General features: G+C 50.4%; 1 protein-coding gene across 7 annotated transcripts in view; it reads right to left on the bottom strand.

Annotated features, from left to right (window-relative positions):
• Positions 1-14,827, bottom strand: part of PUM2 (pumilio RNA binding family member 2) — a 2,101,998-nt gene that overhangs the window by 1,810,098 nt on the left and 277,073 nt on the right. For all 7 annotated transcript variants that reach the window (XM_069605904.1, XM_069605906.1, XM_069605907.1 and 4 more), the window contains one exon: positions 1,722-1,790. In XM_069605904.1, coding sequence (XP_069462005.1) covers positions 1,722-1,790 — 69 coding nt within the window. The remainder of the gene's footprint in view (positions 1-1,721; positions 1,791-14,827) is intronic.

The following is a 14,827-nucleotide window of genomic DNA, read 5'->3' as shown; positions in this document are numbered from 1 at the left end:
TCCTACTAGAGGCTGGTGTGGCAGGCTACAAGGAATGGATCCACATCTGACGTTCTTAGATTCAAGGAGCTTTTCAGGTACACATTTACAACAACCACTGACTCTTTTTAAGCTACTGTTAGGCAAAGGGGCTGTATGAGGTGGTAGAGATGGGGACCTGTTCCAACAATTAAGACTGTAGAGACCGCCACAGAGCGAGCCAGGGCTGGGGTTTAAATCCCAGGCAAATATTTTTCTCAGGCACCAACCAGGATTTTGTGACTAACCTTCTGTTAATTATTATGAAGTGGTAAGACAATGTTTTGTAGAGTCACTAAGCACATCAGACGAGAGATATCAGCCATGTTTGAATTGGCTAAAAGGACACAGGCTAGAACTCCAGTCTTCATTGCAGGAGGGCATAGGTGTTGGCAACTCCAAAATTCTATCGTCTCTAGATGCCTCTTGTGAAAAGCCTGAATCAAAGACAGAAGGCGTTCCTCTTTCTCCATGTCAAATCCTACAGTGAATGACAGCAGATCCTGCAAAGGCTCCTCACGGTGGTGGGACTGGAATAAGGAATAACAGGTACTGCAAGCGGACACTGGTGCAGGTGAATTCATCAGAAAAGAGAACAGAACTCAGATGGCCATGGAGGAGGTATTGCATTCTCGTGTAGGAGTGGCAGAGGTGAGGTTGGCACCTTTGGTGGTGGTAGAGTAATAAGAGATTACAAACTATAAGGTGAGGAACCTGTAGAGACGCAGGATTTCCTACCCATGCTGAGAGCTCTTAGCTCTCCAAGAGAATTGGTTTGATAGGCAGAGCTGTGTGCATGATAACAGCAAACCTAGGTAGATGCAGCCAAGGCAAATTCGTGAGGTAATAGATAATTTTAACAGTCATACTGCTCTACAGATGAAGAAAGACTATGCCGAACCTCTGTTGCTTACTCTTATATTACGGGAGTTTGCGCCCACAGTCTTGCAGCGAGTGTTAAACCACCAGAAATACATCACAAGGCAAATCCATGTACGACATGACTTGCAGGAAAAGGTGGGAGCAACTCACCCGGACCAAGAACATGCCCTCAGGTTAGGGTTTCAGTAAGGAGCTGGATTTACTCACCTGCTTGGAGGAAACCTACTCTGAGCAAAAACTACCAGATTCTGAATACTGTGGAAAATCTCTTCCCACTTCAGTGCACACACTTGGAAGGGCCAAGAAAAAAGTATTTCTCAAAACATAGTGAGCCCAGGAATGATCATCACATAGCTACTGTAAACTAAGAGTTTGGGTGAGCAATATAATTAGGTCTGTTGCGGGACAGAATTTGTAAACCCAGCTTTCCAGTCTATAAATCGAGTAGTGGACTAAAAAGTTTATAGCAGTTCATCTTGCTGCAAACAACGTGCTTGCTTCACTCCAGAGATGAAATAGAAGTATGGAGAAAAGGAGAGGCGCCTAGGAGTATGCAATGCAAAATGTATGGGTCTCTCCTGGGTCAATACGTAAAAATGGGAGCACAGCTACTGTTGTAATTTGCCTGAAATACAGCAGAAGTATATTCATAGCAATTACTTTTTGGTAACTGTGTATGTTACTATGACTGTTATGAGACAGTGGTGAAAATCTTCACAACATGGTGCTTCTTACGCATGTCTTCTCCTGCCCTCCCCTATTGCCCGTTTATCAATTTTCCCAAACCCAATATTTTGAACTAAAAGCATAAATGTACTTACCTCTCCCATTCCCCGGGATTCTAGTGCAAGCGCTTGGAAATCATGATTCATTTCATCCACGGGTCTGACCTGGAGCAAAAAAAACAGAATTAATGTATCAAAATTAACATGTTTACAATGTAAAAATAAAGTTTTTGGGGTTATTTGGATCAGCTTAATACAAAAATAACTAAATAAGCATTATAGCAAACCTAGGTTTTGTTGAAGTTGACAGCTTATAAAGGGTTCATTTTGCCATTGTGCCAACGGCTCATAAATGTAATCTTGTTTTCTGTTGCTTTTACCTCTACATTAGTGGTGCAATTATATATAGTTAGAAGTTTACCTAACGTGGGGCATACTCCGATGTTTGTTTCTGCAAAGACATACAGAATAACAAAGTTACTCACCGTAGTGACTACCTTACTCCTAAGTCCATAGTACCCTTTCCTCCATACTTGTGGCACATTCCGTCCTTCGGGACGGGATCAGAGCATTTTTTGTAATTAAGCATCAAATCTTGTTTTGTCCTTTTATTTTGATGCGGGGCACCACACACGCATCCATGACCCTGCTCTCCTGAGCTCCGTCCCGCACATTGCCCTTCAGTTCTTTTCCATTGCCAGGTCTGAGATCATTTAACCCTTTAAGTGCCATGGGTATTTCTCCCCAGTGCCAGAGCCTTTTTTGGTGATTTTGGTATGTGGCCATTCAATGGCTTGTAACTTTTTCGTTACATGAGATATCAAATTTGGCTCCTTTTTTTCCCACATGTAGGCGGTCGTAACGCCAACCAGGAATCCCAGGTTGCTGTAGGGGGGTGAGAGAAAATAAGGAAAATGTGCGAAAATTTTGGGTTTTTTCAAAAAATGCCAATAAAATGATGTACAAAGAAGCCGGTGGTTTTTTCCTTGTAAGAGCTAGGAACAAATGGTTTGCAGTGCTGAGTTCCCCAATGTGTTGGCTTTCAGGAACAGGTTGAGTGGAAATGGAAAAAAATTATTTTGATGGGGTTATCAACCGTTTTGTGAGAGGTAGGCGATTTTTGCCATTTTTGCCAATTGGACATGCATGGACGGAATGGAAGAAAAGGGCAGGAAAGCCAAATTGGAGGACAGAAAGGCATATATTTCTGAAAAGTAGACAAAATTCCAAGTTTAGGAAGGGATGATTTGCATAGGTCAGGCAACAACTAGGTAGGGGAAACTGCCATCGAATGGGGAAAAAGCGGGAAAATGACTGAAAAAAAAGGTATGTGTTGGACATGGTTGGCTTGGTACGGCAATGGCTTCTATGAATTTTGAGAAAAGCAATGCTCCGCTACATTCCCCCGACTCTTGCAGTTAGGAGAGCATACCATTTTTGTAGTGTTTGTACAAAACAAGCAATACCACAAGCCAAACACTGAGCCATGGTACACAGGAGTTTTACGCTCACGGCCTGACCAGACGCACTTAGCATGTGTAAGTTGGGAAAACCAACGTGGTGAGGAACGGCAGCCATACATTTTTTGAAAGAGCACAGGCAGACCTTTTCAAGGGTAGGTGACTTGTGCAGGTTACAAAAGTGTATGGTGGCTAAAGCAGCGACTAAATGTAGGTCACATTTGGGAAAAGAAAGGGTTGTGAGACAAAGGGCTCCAGCAAATGGGTCAAAACGTTATGAAAACCACACAAACACAACACATGGCCTACCATCACGCGTTCCCACAGGTGTCCCGATGAAAACTGTACCTCACATGTGTGGGTGCACCTACCTGGCCGCCAAGGGGAAAGCCTAAAACACAAGTAACCCCAAGTCTGTTTTCACACCGCAAATGTCACACTCTCACATCATACAGATATGGGCCTCGGGTGTCCAAGCCACCAAGGAAAACAGGGAACCCCATGCATTTCCGAAAAGAGGACACCCGTGGGAATCCGCAGAGATATGATATGCCCAAATTGCCCCAGATTTTATTACCAAGACACCCCCGCAAAGTCCGAAATGTGGGGAAAAATACGCAATTTCCGCACATTTCGCTCGGCTCACCCATCGAAACACGCCCCCAACAACACATGGCCTACCGTCCTGCGTTCCCACAGGTGTCCCGATGAAAACGGTACCTCACATGCGTGGGTGCACCTACCCTGGGGGCAGATATCTGCTCCCAGGAAGGGGCATCTGACCCCAGGGAGGGATGCATGAGGTGAGGGCCCCCCCTATCTGCCTGCCCCCAGGGAGGGTTGCATGAGGTGGGGCCCTCCATTTGGGGTGGGGGGGTTGAGGGCCACCCCCTGTTGCGGTACATCATGCGCTGCCAATTTAGGGTGGCCCTCAGCCCCCCCTAAAAAGCAGCCTGTGATTTTGTATATTTTTTTTTGTTTACCCAACTTTGCTTGGTGCAGATGGGCCCATTAGTGTGGCTATCTGCCCCCAGGGTGCCCAAACCCTACTGCCCCATCTATTGGGGGTCCTGCCCCACCTTTTGGGGTGCCCCCCCACCCCCAATGGCTGGGGGACACACCTCATGCAGGCCTTCCTGGGCCTCCTCCAAACGGCTGCGTGAGGTACACCCCACCTCCATTTGGGGTGAGGGGGGAGAGGGCCACCCCAAAAGGTGGGGCAGGACCCCCAATAGATGGGGAAGTAGGGTTTGGGCACCCTGGGGGCAGATAGCCACACTAATGGGCCCATCTGCACCAAGCAAAGTTGGGTAAACAAAAAAAAATATACAAAATCACAGGCTGCTTTTTAGGGGGGGCTGAGGGCCACCCTAAATTGGCAGCGCATGATGTACCGCAACGGGGGGTGGCCCTCAACCCCCCCCCCACCCCAAATGGAGGGCCCCACCTCATGCAACCCTCCCTGGGGGCAGATAGGGGGGGCCCACCTCATGCATCCCTCCCTGGGGTCAGATGCCCCTTCCTAGGAGCAGATATCTGCCCCCAGGGAGGGTTACAAGGGGTGTCCCTGTCTACTTCGGTGGGGGGGCATCCCTCCCCCCCTTTCATTCAATAAAAAATCCATGGTGGCTAGTGGCCCCCCACCCCCTTTCCACATACTTTCAATTTTTTTCTTTTTCATTCCCCTGGGCCGATGGTCAGCCATCTGCCCCAGGGTTCTCATGCATGTGCCCCCATGCTTTGGGGGCCGGGAGGGGGAGAGGGCTGCTTACTTGAGGCAGCCCCTCCCCCCCCCCTCACAAACGGATCCATGGTGGTCTAGTGGGTTGCTGGTCACGGATCGAGCGCTCTGCGCCGATCCGTGACCAGCAATGCCTCATATATGTGGTGTCCTTGGAAAGGGGGGAACCCCCCCTTTCCAAGGACACCATTTTTTACAAGATCCCTGGTGGTCTAGTGGGCCCCAGGGCCACAAACCCCCTCCCACCTCCCCCTTCCCTCTGATTTTTTTTTTCCCCTCCCCACCCGTATTCACCCCTGGGGGCAGTGATCATCTGCCCCCAGGGGTCTCTGCCGCTGTGGCCCCATGCCTTGGGGCCACGGGGGAGGGGGGGGCGCTTACCTAGTAAGCAGCCCCCCCCTCCCCCTGCGTCACAAATGGATCTTCATTGATCCACTGGCATTGCTGCCCGCGGATCGCGCGCCCTGCGCCCGATCCGCGGGCAGCAATGCCTCATATGTGGTGTCCTTGGAAAGGGGAGAAAGTCCCCTTTCCAGGGACACCACTTTTGTTCCATCCCTGGTGGTCCAGTGGGCCCCAGGGCCCCAAAACCCCTCCCATCTCCCTCGATTTTTTTTGTTGTTGATTATTTCACCCCTGGGGGCAGTGATCATCTGCCCCAGGGGTCTCTGCCGCTGTGGCCCCATGCCTTGGGGCCACGGGGGGGGGGGGCGCTTACCTAGTAAGCAGCCCCCTCCTCCCCCTGCGTCACAAACGGATCTGTATTGATCCGGTGGCATTGCTGCCCACGGATCGCGCGCCCTGCGCCCGATCCGCGGGCAGCAATGCCACACAATGGGTATCGTTGGAAAGGGGAGAATCTCCCCTTTCCAACGATACCCGCCTCGATCTCCGGATTGAAATACAGCCGGAGATCGAGGCGGACAAAGAAGGTCTCTTACCTTCCATCTTCCCCGCAGCAGCCGAAAATGGCTGCTGCAGGGAATTTACTTTCAGTTTCACGCCGACGTGCGTTACGCACGCCGACGTGAAACTGAAGGTAATCCAGCCCCCTGGCAGTGAGGGGGGACCTCCCCCTCACATAGCCCGGGGGTTGGATTACAGTTTTGAGCGATCCCTGCTTTGCAGGGATCGCTCAAAACAAGGTGCCGAAAAGGACGAGCTATCTCGTACTTGGCACTGCGTATGCACTTCCAAGGACGAGATACCTCGTCCTTGGCACTTAAAGGGTTAAGCAATAATGGAGGATACTTTAGAGGGGCCCGCGGGTGGGCGTATGGAGGAAAGGGGACTATGGACTAGAAGTAAGGTAGTCACTACGGTGAGTAACTTTGTTATACTCCATCCGATCCCCTTTCCTCCATACTTGTGGGAGATTGCCAAGCACACCTCACAGGTAATAGGGGTGGATAGAAAAACTCTTTAGAATAGGTTCTTAAGAACAGCCTGGCCGAATTGGGCATCGGCCCGGGAGCTCAGGTCCAAGCAGTAATGCTTACAAAAAGCTGATGAATAAGCCCACATAGCCACCTTGGCGATGGTTTCACAAGGGTCATACTTCTGGAAGGCAACAGCAGCCGCTTTGCCACGTACAAGATGAGCATGGATGCCTTTCGGAGGCTGAAGGCCTTGACTGCTATAGGCTTCTAAAATACAGGAGGCAATCCATCAGGAGATACTTGCTTTGGAAGCCAGTTTCGCCTTCGGGTCACCGAATGTGACAGAGTTGCGAGGAGATCCTGAGTTCACTTGCTCTATCGAGGTAAAACTTCAAGGCTCGTCTGACGTCCAAGTTGTGTAAAACTCTCTCAGCATCAGATGCCAGGTTAGGAAAAAAAAGACAGGTAAGGAGATCGATTGATTCAGATGAAAATCAGTAACCACCTTAGGCAGGAAGGAAGGATGAGTGTGAAGCACAACCTTGTGGAAAGTGAGGAACAGATGCTCCACAGAGAGCCTGAAGCTCACTTACTCGCCTCGCCGATGTCACTGCGATCAGAAAGGCAACTTTCCAAGAAATGAAAGTTCAGATTGTGTAACGCTCACCTGACTCCCACGGAGGCGCCGGCCTGGTTAGCGCTGCTGTGACCTCTTCTAAGGTGATGCGCAGGGTTCGGAAGACGGACTGGACCGGGCCCCCAAATCTGGCTTGTCTGGCTCGCAGAAGTATCCTTCTGTAGGCGAAAATAGGGGATTAACTGTATGCGGGATAATGCAATCAGCCTCCCACTTTCCCCTCTCACCCTCCTCGAAACCCTTCTGTGATTCCTCGTAGCGTCTCACCTTAGGGTCTGGAAGGACGAGCTCTCCATCCTGCTTCTGATGCAGGGGCGCGTTGGTATCCAGTTACTTCACTGGATTTTCGGATTGGTGAGAACGAAACTTGCTTGGCTTCCAGGTAAGTTTTTTGATAAGAGGTTCCCCTTGTGTCCATGCATTAATGCTAGTGTCTTTTTCCCCATAGGGGCCGGGGTACGGAATGCCGGGGAACAGGCACCGACCCGAGATGAGAGGTGAAATCCTTGTAGAAATCAGGTAAGTTTTTAGGAGCGTTTTTTGGTAATGTCTTTTCATTCGCTCATTAACGCTGATGTCTCTTTTTCCCCTTAGGGGCCGGGGTCCGGAAATGCCAGGATGCGGCGCGGACCCGAAATGAAGAGGGAATGAATCAACAGGTAAGTCTTAACATGGAGATTTAGCTTTCCTCATTCCCTTCTCTCGCTCACCTTTTGTTCTGGTCTTTTTCTCCCTAGGCGTTGGGGAGTGACTGCGAATCCGGATGATCGCTGCTGAACATGGAGGCGCCCTGTAAAGTTGAGTGGAATGCGGCGCTGCAGCGATCGACGTGATGAGCTTTTAAATAAAAGTCTTCCTTTTCAGGATTGTCGGCGAGATGTCTCTGGGATGCGGATTTAGCAGGTAAGGACTTTTCCTTCTTCTGTTCTCTTCTTCTCTTCCTTTGCAGGTGAACCAGGATGCTGGCAGGCGTGGCAGAAGTCAGGATGCAGGAGCAGACACGGTGAGCGTCCAGCTGCTAGATGCAGAAAAACGCGATGCACGTGTGGCTGTTCGGGTGGGGTTTAAATAGCCTTGGAAGAAGTTCCAGGTATGTATCCTTCCTCCAATCAGGTATGTATCCTTCCCCGACCACGCCCGGATGGTAAATTAGTCCCACAGCTAAAGTAGTTCCTTTTAGGCCTCAAGGAGGCCGGGATCCTGCAGCATGGTCTGCATCAGGTAAGTGCACCCAAGCACTTCCATAATGAGCCTGGAGCCTATGGCGCCAGGACACTGTCCAAAGGGCCCCTATATGGGGTTGCTGGGTCCTTTCTTGGGGACTGGATGTCCGCTTTCGGGGACGCAGGGCTTGAACCGGCTCCCCGGGAGCGGGCATCATGACAGATTGGTAATAGCCATGGGTTCAAAAGGTTTATGGCATAACGCGGTGAGGACCACATTCCAATCCCATTTCAGATGAAGGGGGCGAAACGGCGGGAAGAGGTGAAGAAAACCAGCAAAATGTATTTTAATGAACGGGTAAGTCAATGAAAAGGAACAGCTGTCCGTGGCCAGGTAGACCGCAATGGGCAATAAGTAGGTTCTGCAAGACAAGACAATACCTGAAGCTGCAAGGTGAGACACAAAAGAACAGTGTCAACCGTAGAATGCCTTGGGTCAAGATGCAAAGACTGAGCCATTTGCTCCTATATTGAGGCCTCATAGAAGGTTTCCTGGCCGCTTGGATAATATGCATATTGTCCACGGGCAGATTGAACTGCGCTAAGGATTTGAATTCAGGCACCAGGCCGCCAAGTTGAACGATTGTCGGTAGGGGTGCCACAGCTGGTGATCATTCTGGTGAAGAAGTTTGGGAATCGGCGGCAATCTGATCGGAGGAAGAATCGACAGATGCTTAAGTTCCGAGAACCAGAAGCTGGCTGGCCACCAAGGAGCTATGAAGAGGAGGGTACAGTTCGATGTGCTCGTGAGCTTGCAGAGTGACCAATGAATCAGAGGCAATGGGGGGAAAAGCATAAGCTCTCATGTTGTGCCACAGGATCTCGAGCGCGTGCCCCAAGGCGGACACTCCCAGGCCGTCTCTGGATGCATAAAGAGAAGTTTCCTGTTTGTAAAAGTCACAAAGAGGTCCTCCTGCGGAGTGCCCCATTGCCTAAAAATGTTGGAGAACATTGCTGTTCAATTCCCATTCGTAACTGGCAGCCGACTAGCGGCTGAGTCCACAGTTACAGTGATGTGACCCGGAACGTGTACAGCCTGGAGCCAAATCTTGTGTTGAATGGCCCAGTCCCAAACGCGTATGGCTAGGTCCACCAGCAGAGGTGACTTGGTGCCACCCTGCTAGTTAAAGTAAAACATTGCCACAGAATTGTCTGTGCGAATACTGACCACCTTGTTCGCAATGGAAGACAAAGGCCCAGAGCGCCAGAAAAAATAGCCTGGCGCTTCAGATAATGGATGTGGAACTGCCTGTCCTGAGGCACCCATAAGTCGAATACTTCGAGATGACCTAGCATCACTCCCCACCCCAAAAGGGAGGAGTCTGTGGTAACCATCACTTGTGGGCAGGGGTCCTGAAAGTAGGCCCCAACTCAAAAGGTTGTTGGTCGAAGACCACCATTGTAGATCCAACGTCATGCAGGAAGGAACCAGGATCTTCTTGGAACCTGGGTCAGAAGCCTGAGACCAGCTGCTCCGAAGAGCTAGCGGAGTGCGCCTCATCTTCAGACATGCAAGAGGTAGAACTAGCATGCAAGAGGCCATGAGACCCAGAAGTCTTTGGAACCACAAGGCCGTCATGTGCGAGGACTGGAGAAAGAGCTGCCACGTGGCCGATAGGTCTGCAATCCTGTCAGTCGTTAGTATCTCAATGAAAACCCAGGAAAATCAGGTCTTGAGAGGCCGTCATGGACGATTTCTGCCAATTCACCAACAACCCAAGATGGAACAGGAGCTGAAGGAGAGACTGAAGATTGGCCAAGGCCGTCTGTGGGGTAAGGACTGCGCAGGAGCCAATCGTCAAGATATGGATATACATGAATCCCCTGCAGTCTGTGGAAAGCTGCGATGACCGACATCTTCGTAAAGACATGCAGTGCCGAGCTAAGGCCAAAAGGGAGCACACGGAACTGGAAGTGTTCTTCTCCCAAGGAGAACAGCAGACATTTCCGATACAGGCTCCATATCATAACGTGCATGTATGCGTCCTGAAGGTCTACTATGCTGAGCCAGTCGATCTTCTGGAGATGACTTTATTTGGCAAGGAGTGATCATCTTGAACTTCTCTTAGAGAGAAAGATTGAACTGGGAAATAGAGGATAGTGCGCAGATCAGCCTGGTTGGGTTTGGGCACTGAACAGACGGGAGTAGTACCCCTGCCCTTGTTCCCTGAGGGGAACAGGCTCCACCACTCTGTGGTCTAGAAGTTTCTGTACCTCGGCTCTGAGGGAGGGCGACCCAGACCGGCGCACACAGCGATCCTGAAACACCCTAAACCCAGAGGAGGACAGAGTTTGGGACCCTGATCTCTGTGTAGAAGGGGCCTTAGCTGGAGCTTTTGCCAGTACCGATAAAGGCTTGGTGGTCTGAGTGCTCGCCTTTGTGAGTTCCTCATCTGTGGAGGAATGGAACAACTCCTTGCCATCAAATGAAAGGACTAGAACTTTGTCCTGCACTTCGTTTGAAAACTTCCATCGCATGGAGCCACGCTTGGTGGGAGATGTCGACGCCGACCATAAAGCCTCCGGCTGAGGTATCTATGTGGTGTGCCGCAGATTCCAGCATATCTTGTGCCAACACTTTGAAATCTGACAAATTGGCTTTGAAGTCATCTAGCCTGTCCGTAGGGATACACTCCTGGAAATCAGCTAGCTCCTGAGATTGGCTGCTGCCAGGATGAGCTTGATGTTGGCTTGACGAAGTTGGAGTGCCGAATTGGAAAAGACTTTCTTGCCAATGGTGTCCAGAACTTTATCCTCCTTGGAAAGGATTTGGGCCGCTGCAGTGGAGGATGCAGATGCTGCCGCTTGGATTGGAGGCTGGCAGCTGCCACTACCGTGGATGATGGGAGCGGACAAGCCGACAAGGCTAGATCTTCTGAGGCGTGAAGCTTGTATCGATTGTCAATCCTCTTGTGGAGATGCAGCCCAGTATGTGGTTTATCCCAGACCTTACAGGCCTCAGCCAAGAGGTCCTTCTGGAGGAACAGGCTGGTGCACTCTTGCTGCGATACGGTAAAGGCTCCCAAAAGCACTCCCTCCTGGGGAGCGGGGACCTTGGGTACTGGGATATCAAGCAAGTTCATCATATCCAGCACCCGGTCATGGAATGCTCCGATAGAGTGGGGCTGTTCATCACTGTCCTGGTCTGCCTGGTCCTTGTCCGGTGAAGCGGGAACAGGAGGCTGGTCCGCTGCATGTGGTGCCGCAGGTTTTGAAGTGTCATCTAGCGGCACTCCTGATGTTTTCTCTATCAGGGATAGTGGATGCAGAGGAGGAAGCGCTGGAGGAGGTCCGACAGGTAGAGGTGGAGGAGGTGGCACCACTGGGACCTGCGTAGGAGCAACCTGGCCGAAGGTGGTACCGGAGGACTGAGGTACAACTCTCTAAAAAGACCCTTAAAGTAGGCCCTCATAGGATCAGAGGGCATGAGCGTCTGAAATCTCCCAAAGGACACGTCCTCCAATGAAGGTGTAGGCGCTGGAGAAGGCAGAAGCCGCTCGTGAGGGGCATACCCCCATGAGTGCAACCAGGATGGTTGCCAGGACAACCTAACGCAGGCTGGGTCCACTTAAATCAGTGGTGCGGAAGCAGGAGGAAGCAATACTGTATGAGGCAGCGGTGCCCGAGGACGCCAATCTGCAGAAGGGCGGAACGGGTTCTTGTTGTCCACATGGCATGGAAAAAACTGCTCCGCCCCAAAAGGAATGCTCCTAGCACCAGTAGCCGTGAACGTTGGTGTAAGAGGTATCCAAAATGGCCATCATGGACCACGGAGATTGAGCCACCATTTTGTCGACACCTGAGGAGAACTGCGCCACAGGAGAAAGGGAGGCATCTGTCTACTCGGGGTAAACAGGGGTCTTAAGTGGCATTTTAGCCTTGAAACCAGGATCCTCGGCTGAGCCAGTGCTGTCAGAGCTAGGATGTTTACTGGACATCTTCGATACTGTCCCAGAATTAGCCTCCAGTGGAGGAACATCGGCAGAGCCGGTACTCAAAGGCCTGTGGTGCGTTACCGCCTTCCTTGCCCCCTCGACAGAATCGGTACCCGCACGCCAAGCGTGGGAAGGGTGAGGAATACACCTCACCGACAAGACCTTCAAAGGAGGTCCCTCGATTCTGCCGATACTGGATTTAGCCCCAAGATGAGTAACCTCAGTTTTTAACCCGTGACGTAAAGCTCCCTTAATAGGGGCCTCAAGTCGTGACTCAGTATGGAAATCTCCAGAAATTGAGACCTTAGGGCGAACCCTGGTATCCAGAGCCACAGAAGAACTGGGCTGAACTTTAACCCCCAAAAGGGGAACCTCGGAAGGTGGTCTGATTTTGGCAGGCCCACTATGGAAACCCTCGGAGGACGCTCTGGCTTGCCTATTAGGCCCTTGCGGGACACCTCAGGCATGTCCCCGGTAGAAGAACTGTCTGTAACTAAGTTAAGAAACACTGTAACCAGCGCCACGATGCCTTCGGTCTGATGTGCGCTTAACAAATGTGAATAAATAAATAAAATAAGAGCTAAACAAGCTGTTAGGGAGAATTCTCTGTTGAGGCTGAATTTCCTAACCTAGTGAGTCACCCAGCAGCTTTGCTGGATTTTTGGGGTTTATTTTTTTTCTCCTGCCAAGAGTGAGACTCTTTTACCCTCACTCTTGGGCATGATTTGAGTGTGTTTCTTTGAATCTAGATGCGTTTAATGGGCTATGGGGTCTTTTACTCCATAGGGCTTCATGTGTTTTTGTGATGTGTGTTACACAGCACCCTCCGTGCAGTAACACAGGGGGGTCATAGTGACCCCCCAGTATAGGCTCCATACCCTGGGACTGACTACTGTCTCCCAGGGCATGTAAAGTCACCATTGACTTTACTAGTCTTAAATTCTAAACAGAACCAGTACAAACCATCATATTGTAGACGTACTACTGGGGCAATTCAATTGCCCCGGGGTCTGTTAGTCGAGGGGGCACGTCTCCGTCCCCCCCTGAACGAGTTTTGGCTGGTGGCAGTGGATACTACTTTTTATATTCAACCGCAAATATTTTCCTATGGGATTTCCCATTGTTTTAGGCTACTATCTTTATTTAATTATTTACGGTAGCCTCGAACATACCGCCGGTTTATTTAATTAATATTAATTCTCCGGTTGGTATTTTTTGCCAAAACTTGATTCTAAAATGGCGTTTGTGTTCTCTTCTGTGACTCCAACCCAAGTCGAGCCCTTTGTTCCACTTTTTGGCGGGCTTCTCCACAGAAGCCCTCCAAAGTGGTGCCACTCTGTCTGGGGTACTTAGGAGAGGTGGAGGGAAATTTAGGCACCCTGGACTGAGTTGCCTAGGCAACTCAAGTCGCACTCCATCCTGATTGGCCCAAGTGGTGAGCCGGCCGGCTCACCATTTAGCATGTTTGAGTGACAGCTAGGCTGAGTGAATGGGGGTTTGCTGCATAAAAGCAGGGCTTTGGGGACTGGAACTTCAGAAGTCGCCACAGGACCTAAGAATCCGACGAGGGAGAAGCTGAGCCGAGCTGCCACGACACCACCACCGGTGGAGCCCTGCTGGACTGCCTCACCACTTTTCCCAACGACTGAGGAGATCTCCCGCCGGAGAGTCTTCTTCCTTTGACTGGTGGGGATAACCAGTTTCACCGTCTTTTCGCTTTCCCGACGTACCTCGTGGCCGCCTTGCCCGTGCCAAGCACCCCGGCAACCGGGATACCACGTTTTACCACGACACAGAAACAAAGGTACCACCTTTAACCGGAAAACTCTGCGGCTGGTTTCTGCCCTGGTAGTGCAACGACCTTCACCTTTCCTCCAAGTCGAGATCTTCTCTTCCCCTGGACGACGACGCAACTTGCACCCACTACCAGGAACAACTGCCACCGCTGGAGGATCCTTCCCACTTAAGGTACCGTGTCCCGCCTGGCTTCCCTTGCTACCGACTGTACGGGGTAGATTTAGCCCCCGGCTTTCGAACCTGGGTTAGCCTGGGACACCCTGGCTAAACTTTCCTAAGCGCCTCTAAAATCTTTTTGAACCCTCTGCAACACTAAGCCTAGTTTAACTGTTATCTTGGGCACATTTGTGCTCTGCTCTCTCTAAGAGGGGGCCCAGCCTTTGGACTTTGGCTCACCAGTGACTTTTGTTCTTCTGCCTTGCTAATAGTGTTCCTGAATCTTCGAGTGGTGTACCTTTCCATATTCTGTCCTTTTCCCTCCCTTTCTCACAAACTTATTGGAGTGCAATCTAGTTAAGCGCTCACCTCTGTATGAAAATAAGTGGTGTTTTACTGTGACTTATCTGATAAGGAAAAAAGGGGTGTAAATATTACAATAGTAACTGTGTTTAGAATATTTTACAACAAGAGTGCTGGAGTGTTTCAAACCGTGTGTTTTTAAATAAATAATTATATACTTTGATACCAAAGCTCTGGTCAGTGTTTGCTTGCATTGTTGTATCTGAGTGCCTATTGTGTATACTTTGCATACTGCCTAACTCTTCTTGAGGGAAGTCTGACTGCTCAGCCACAGCTACCAGGTAAATCTAAGTGGTACAGACTGCTACCAAGTGGGTTTACTGCCAACACCTGTAGTCTTAAATCTTTTGCAGTGGTCCCTAAGGGAACTGCACCGGTTTCTGCCTAACACAAGCCCCTCCCAGTCCTAGAAGACCGCAAAAGGAGTCCCCAGGCTGGGGTGCCCTAAAAAGTAACCAACTTACCGGGCGTTGTTTCTTCTCGTCGATGAAGAGCTGTAAAAGCGGTGGAG

The sequence above is a fragment of the Ambystoma mexicanum genome, chromosome 4p, assembly GCF_040938575.1.
Source record: "Ambystoma mexicanum isolate Mex_15411 chromosome 4p, UKY_AmexF1_1, whole genome shotgun sequence".
NCBI lineage: Eukaryota > Metazoa > Chordata > Amphibia > Caudata > Ambystomatidae > Ambystoma > Ambystoma mexicanum.
Note: the sequence above shows the minus strand (reverse complement) of the source record. Positions and strands in the feature narration are given on the sequence as shown.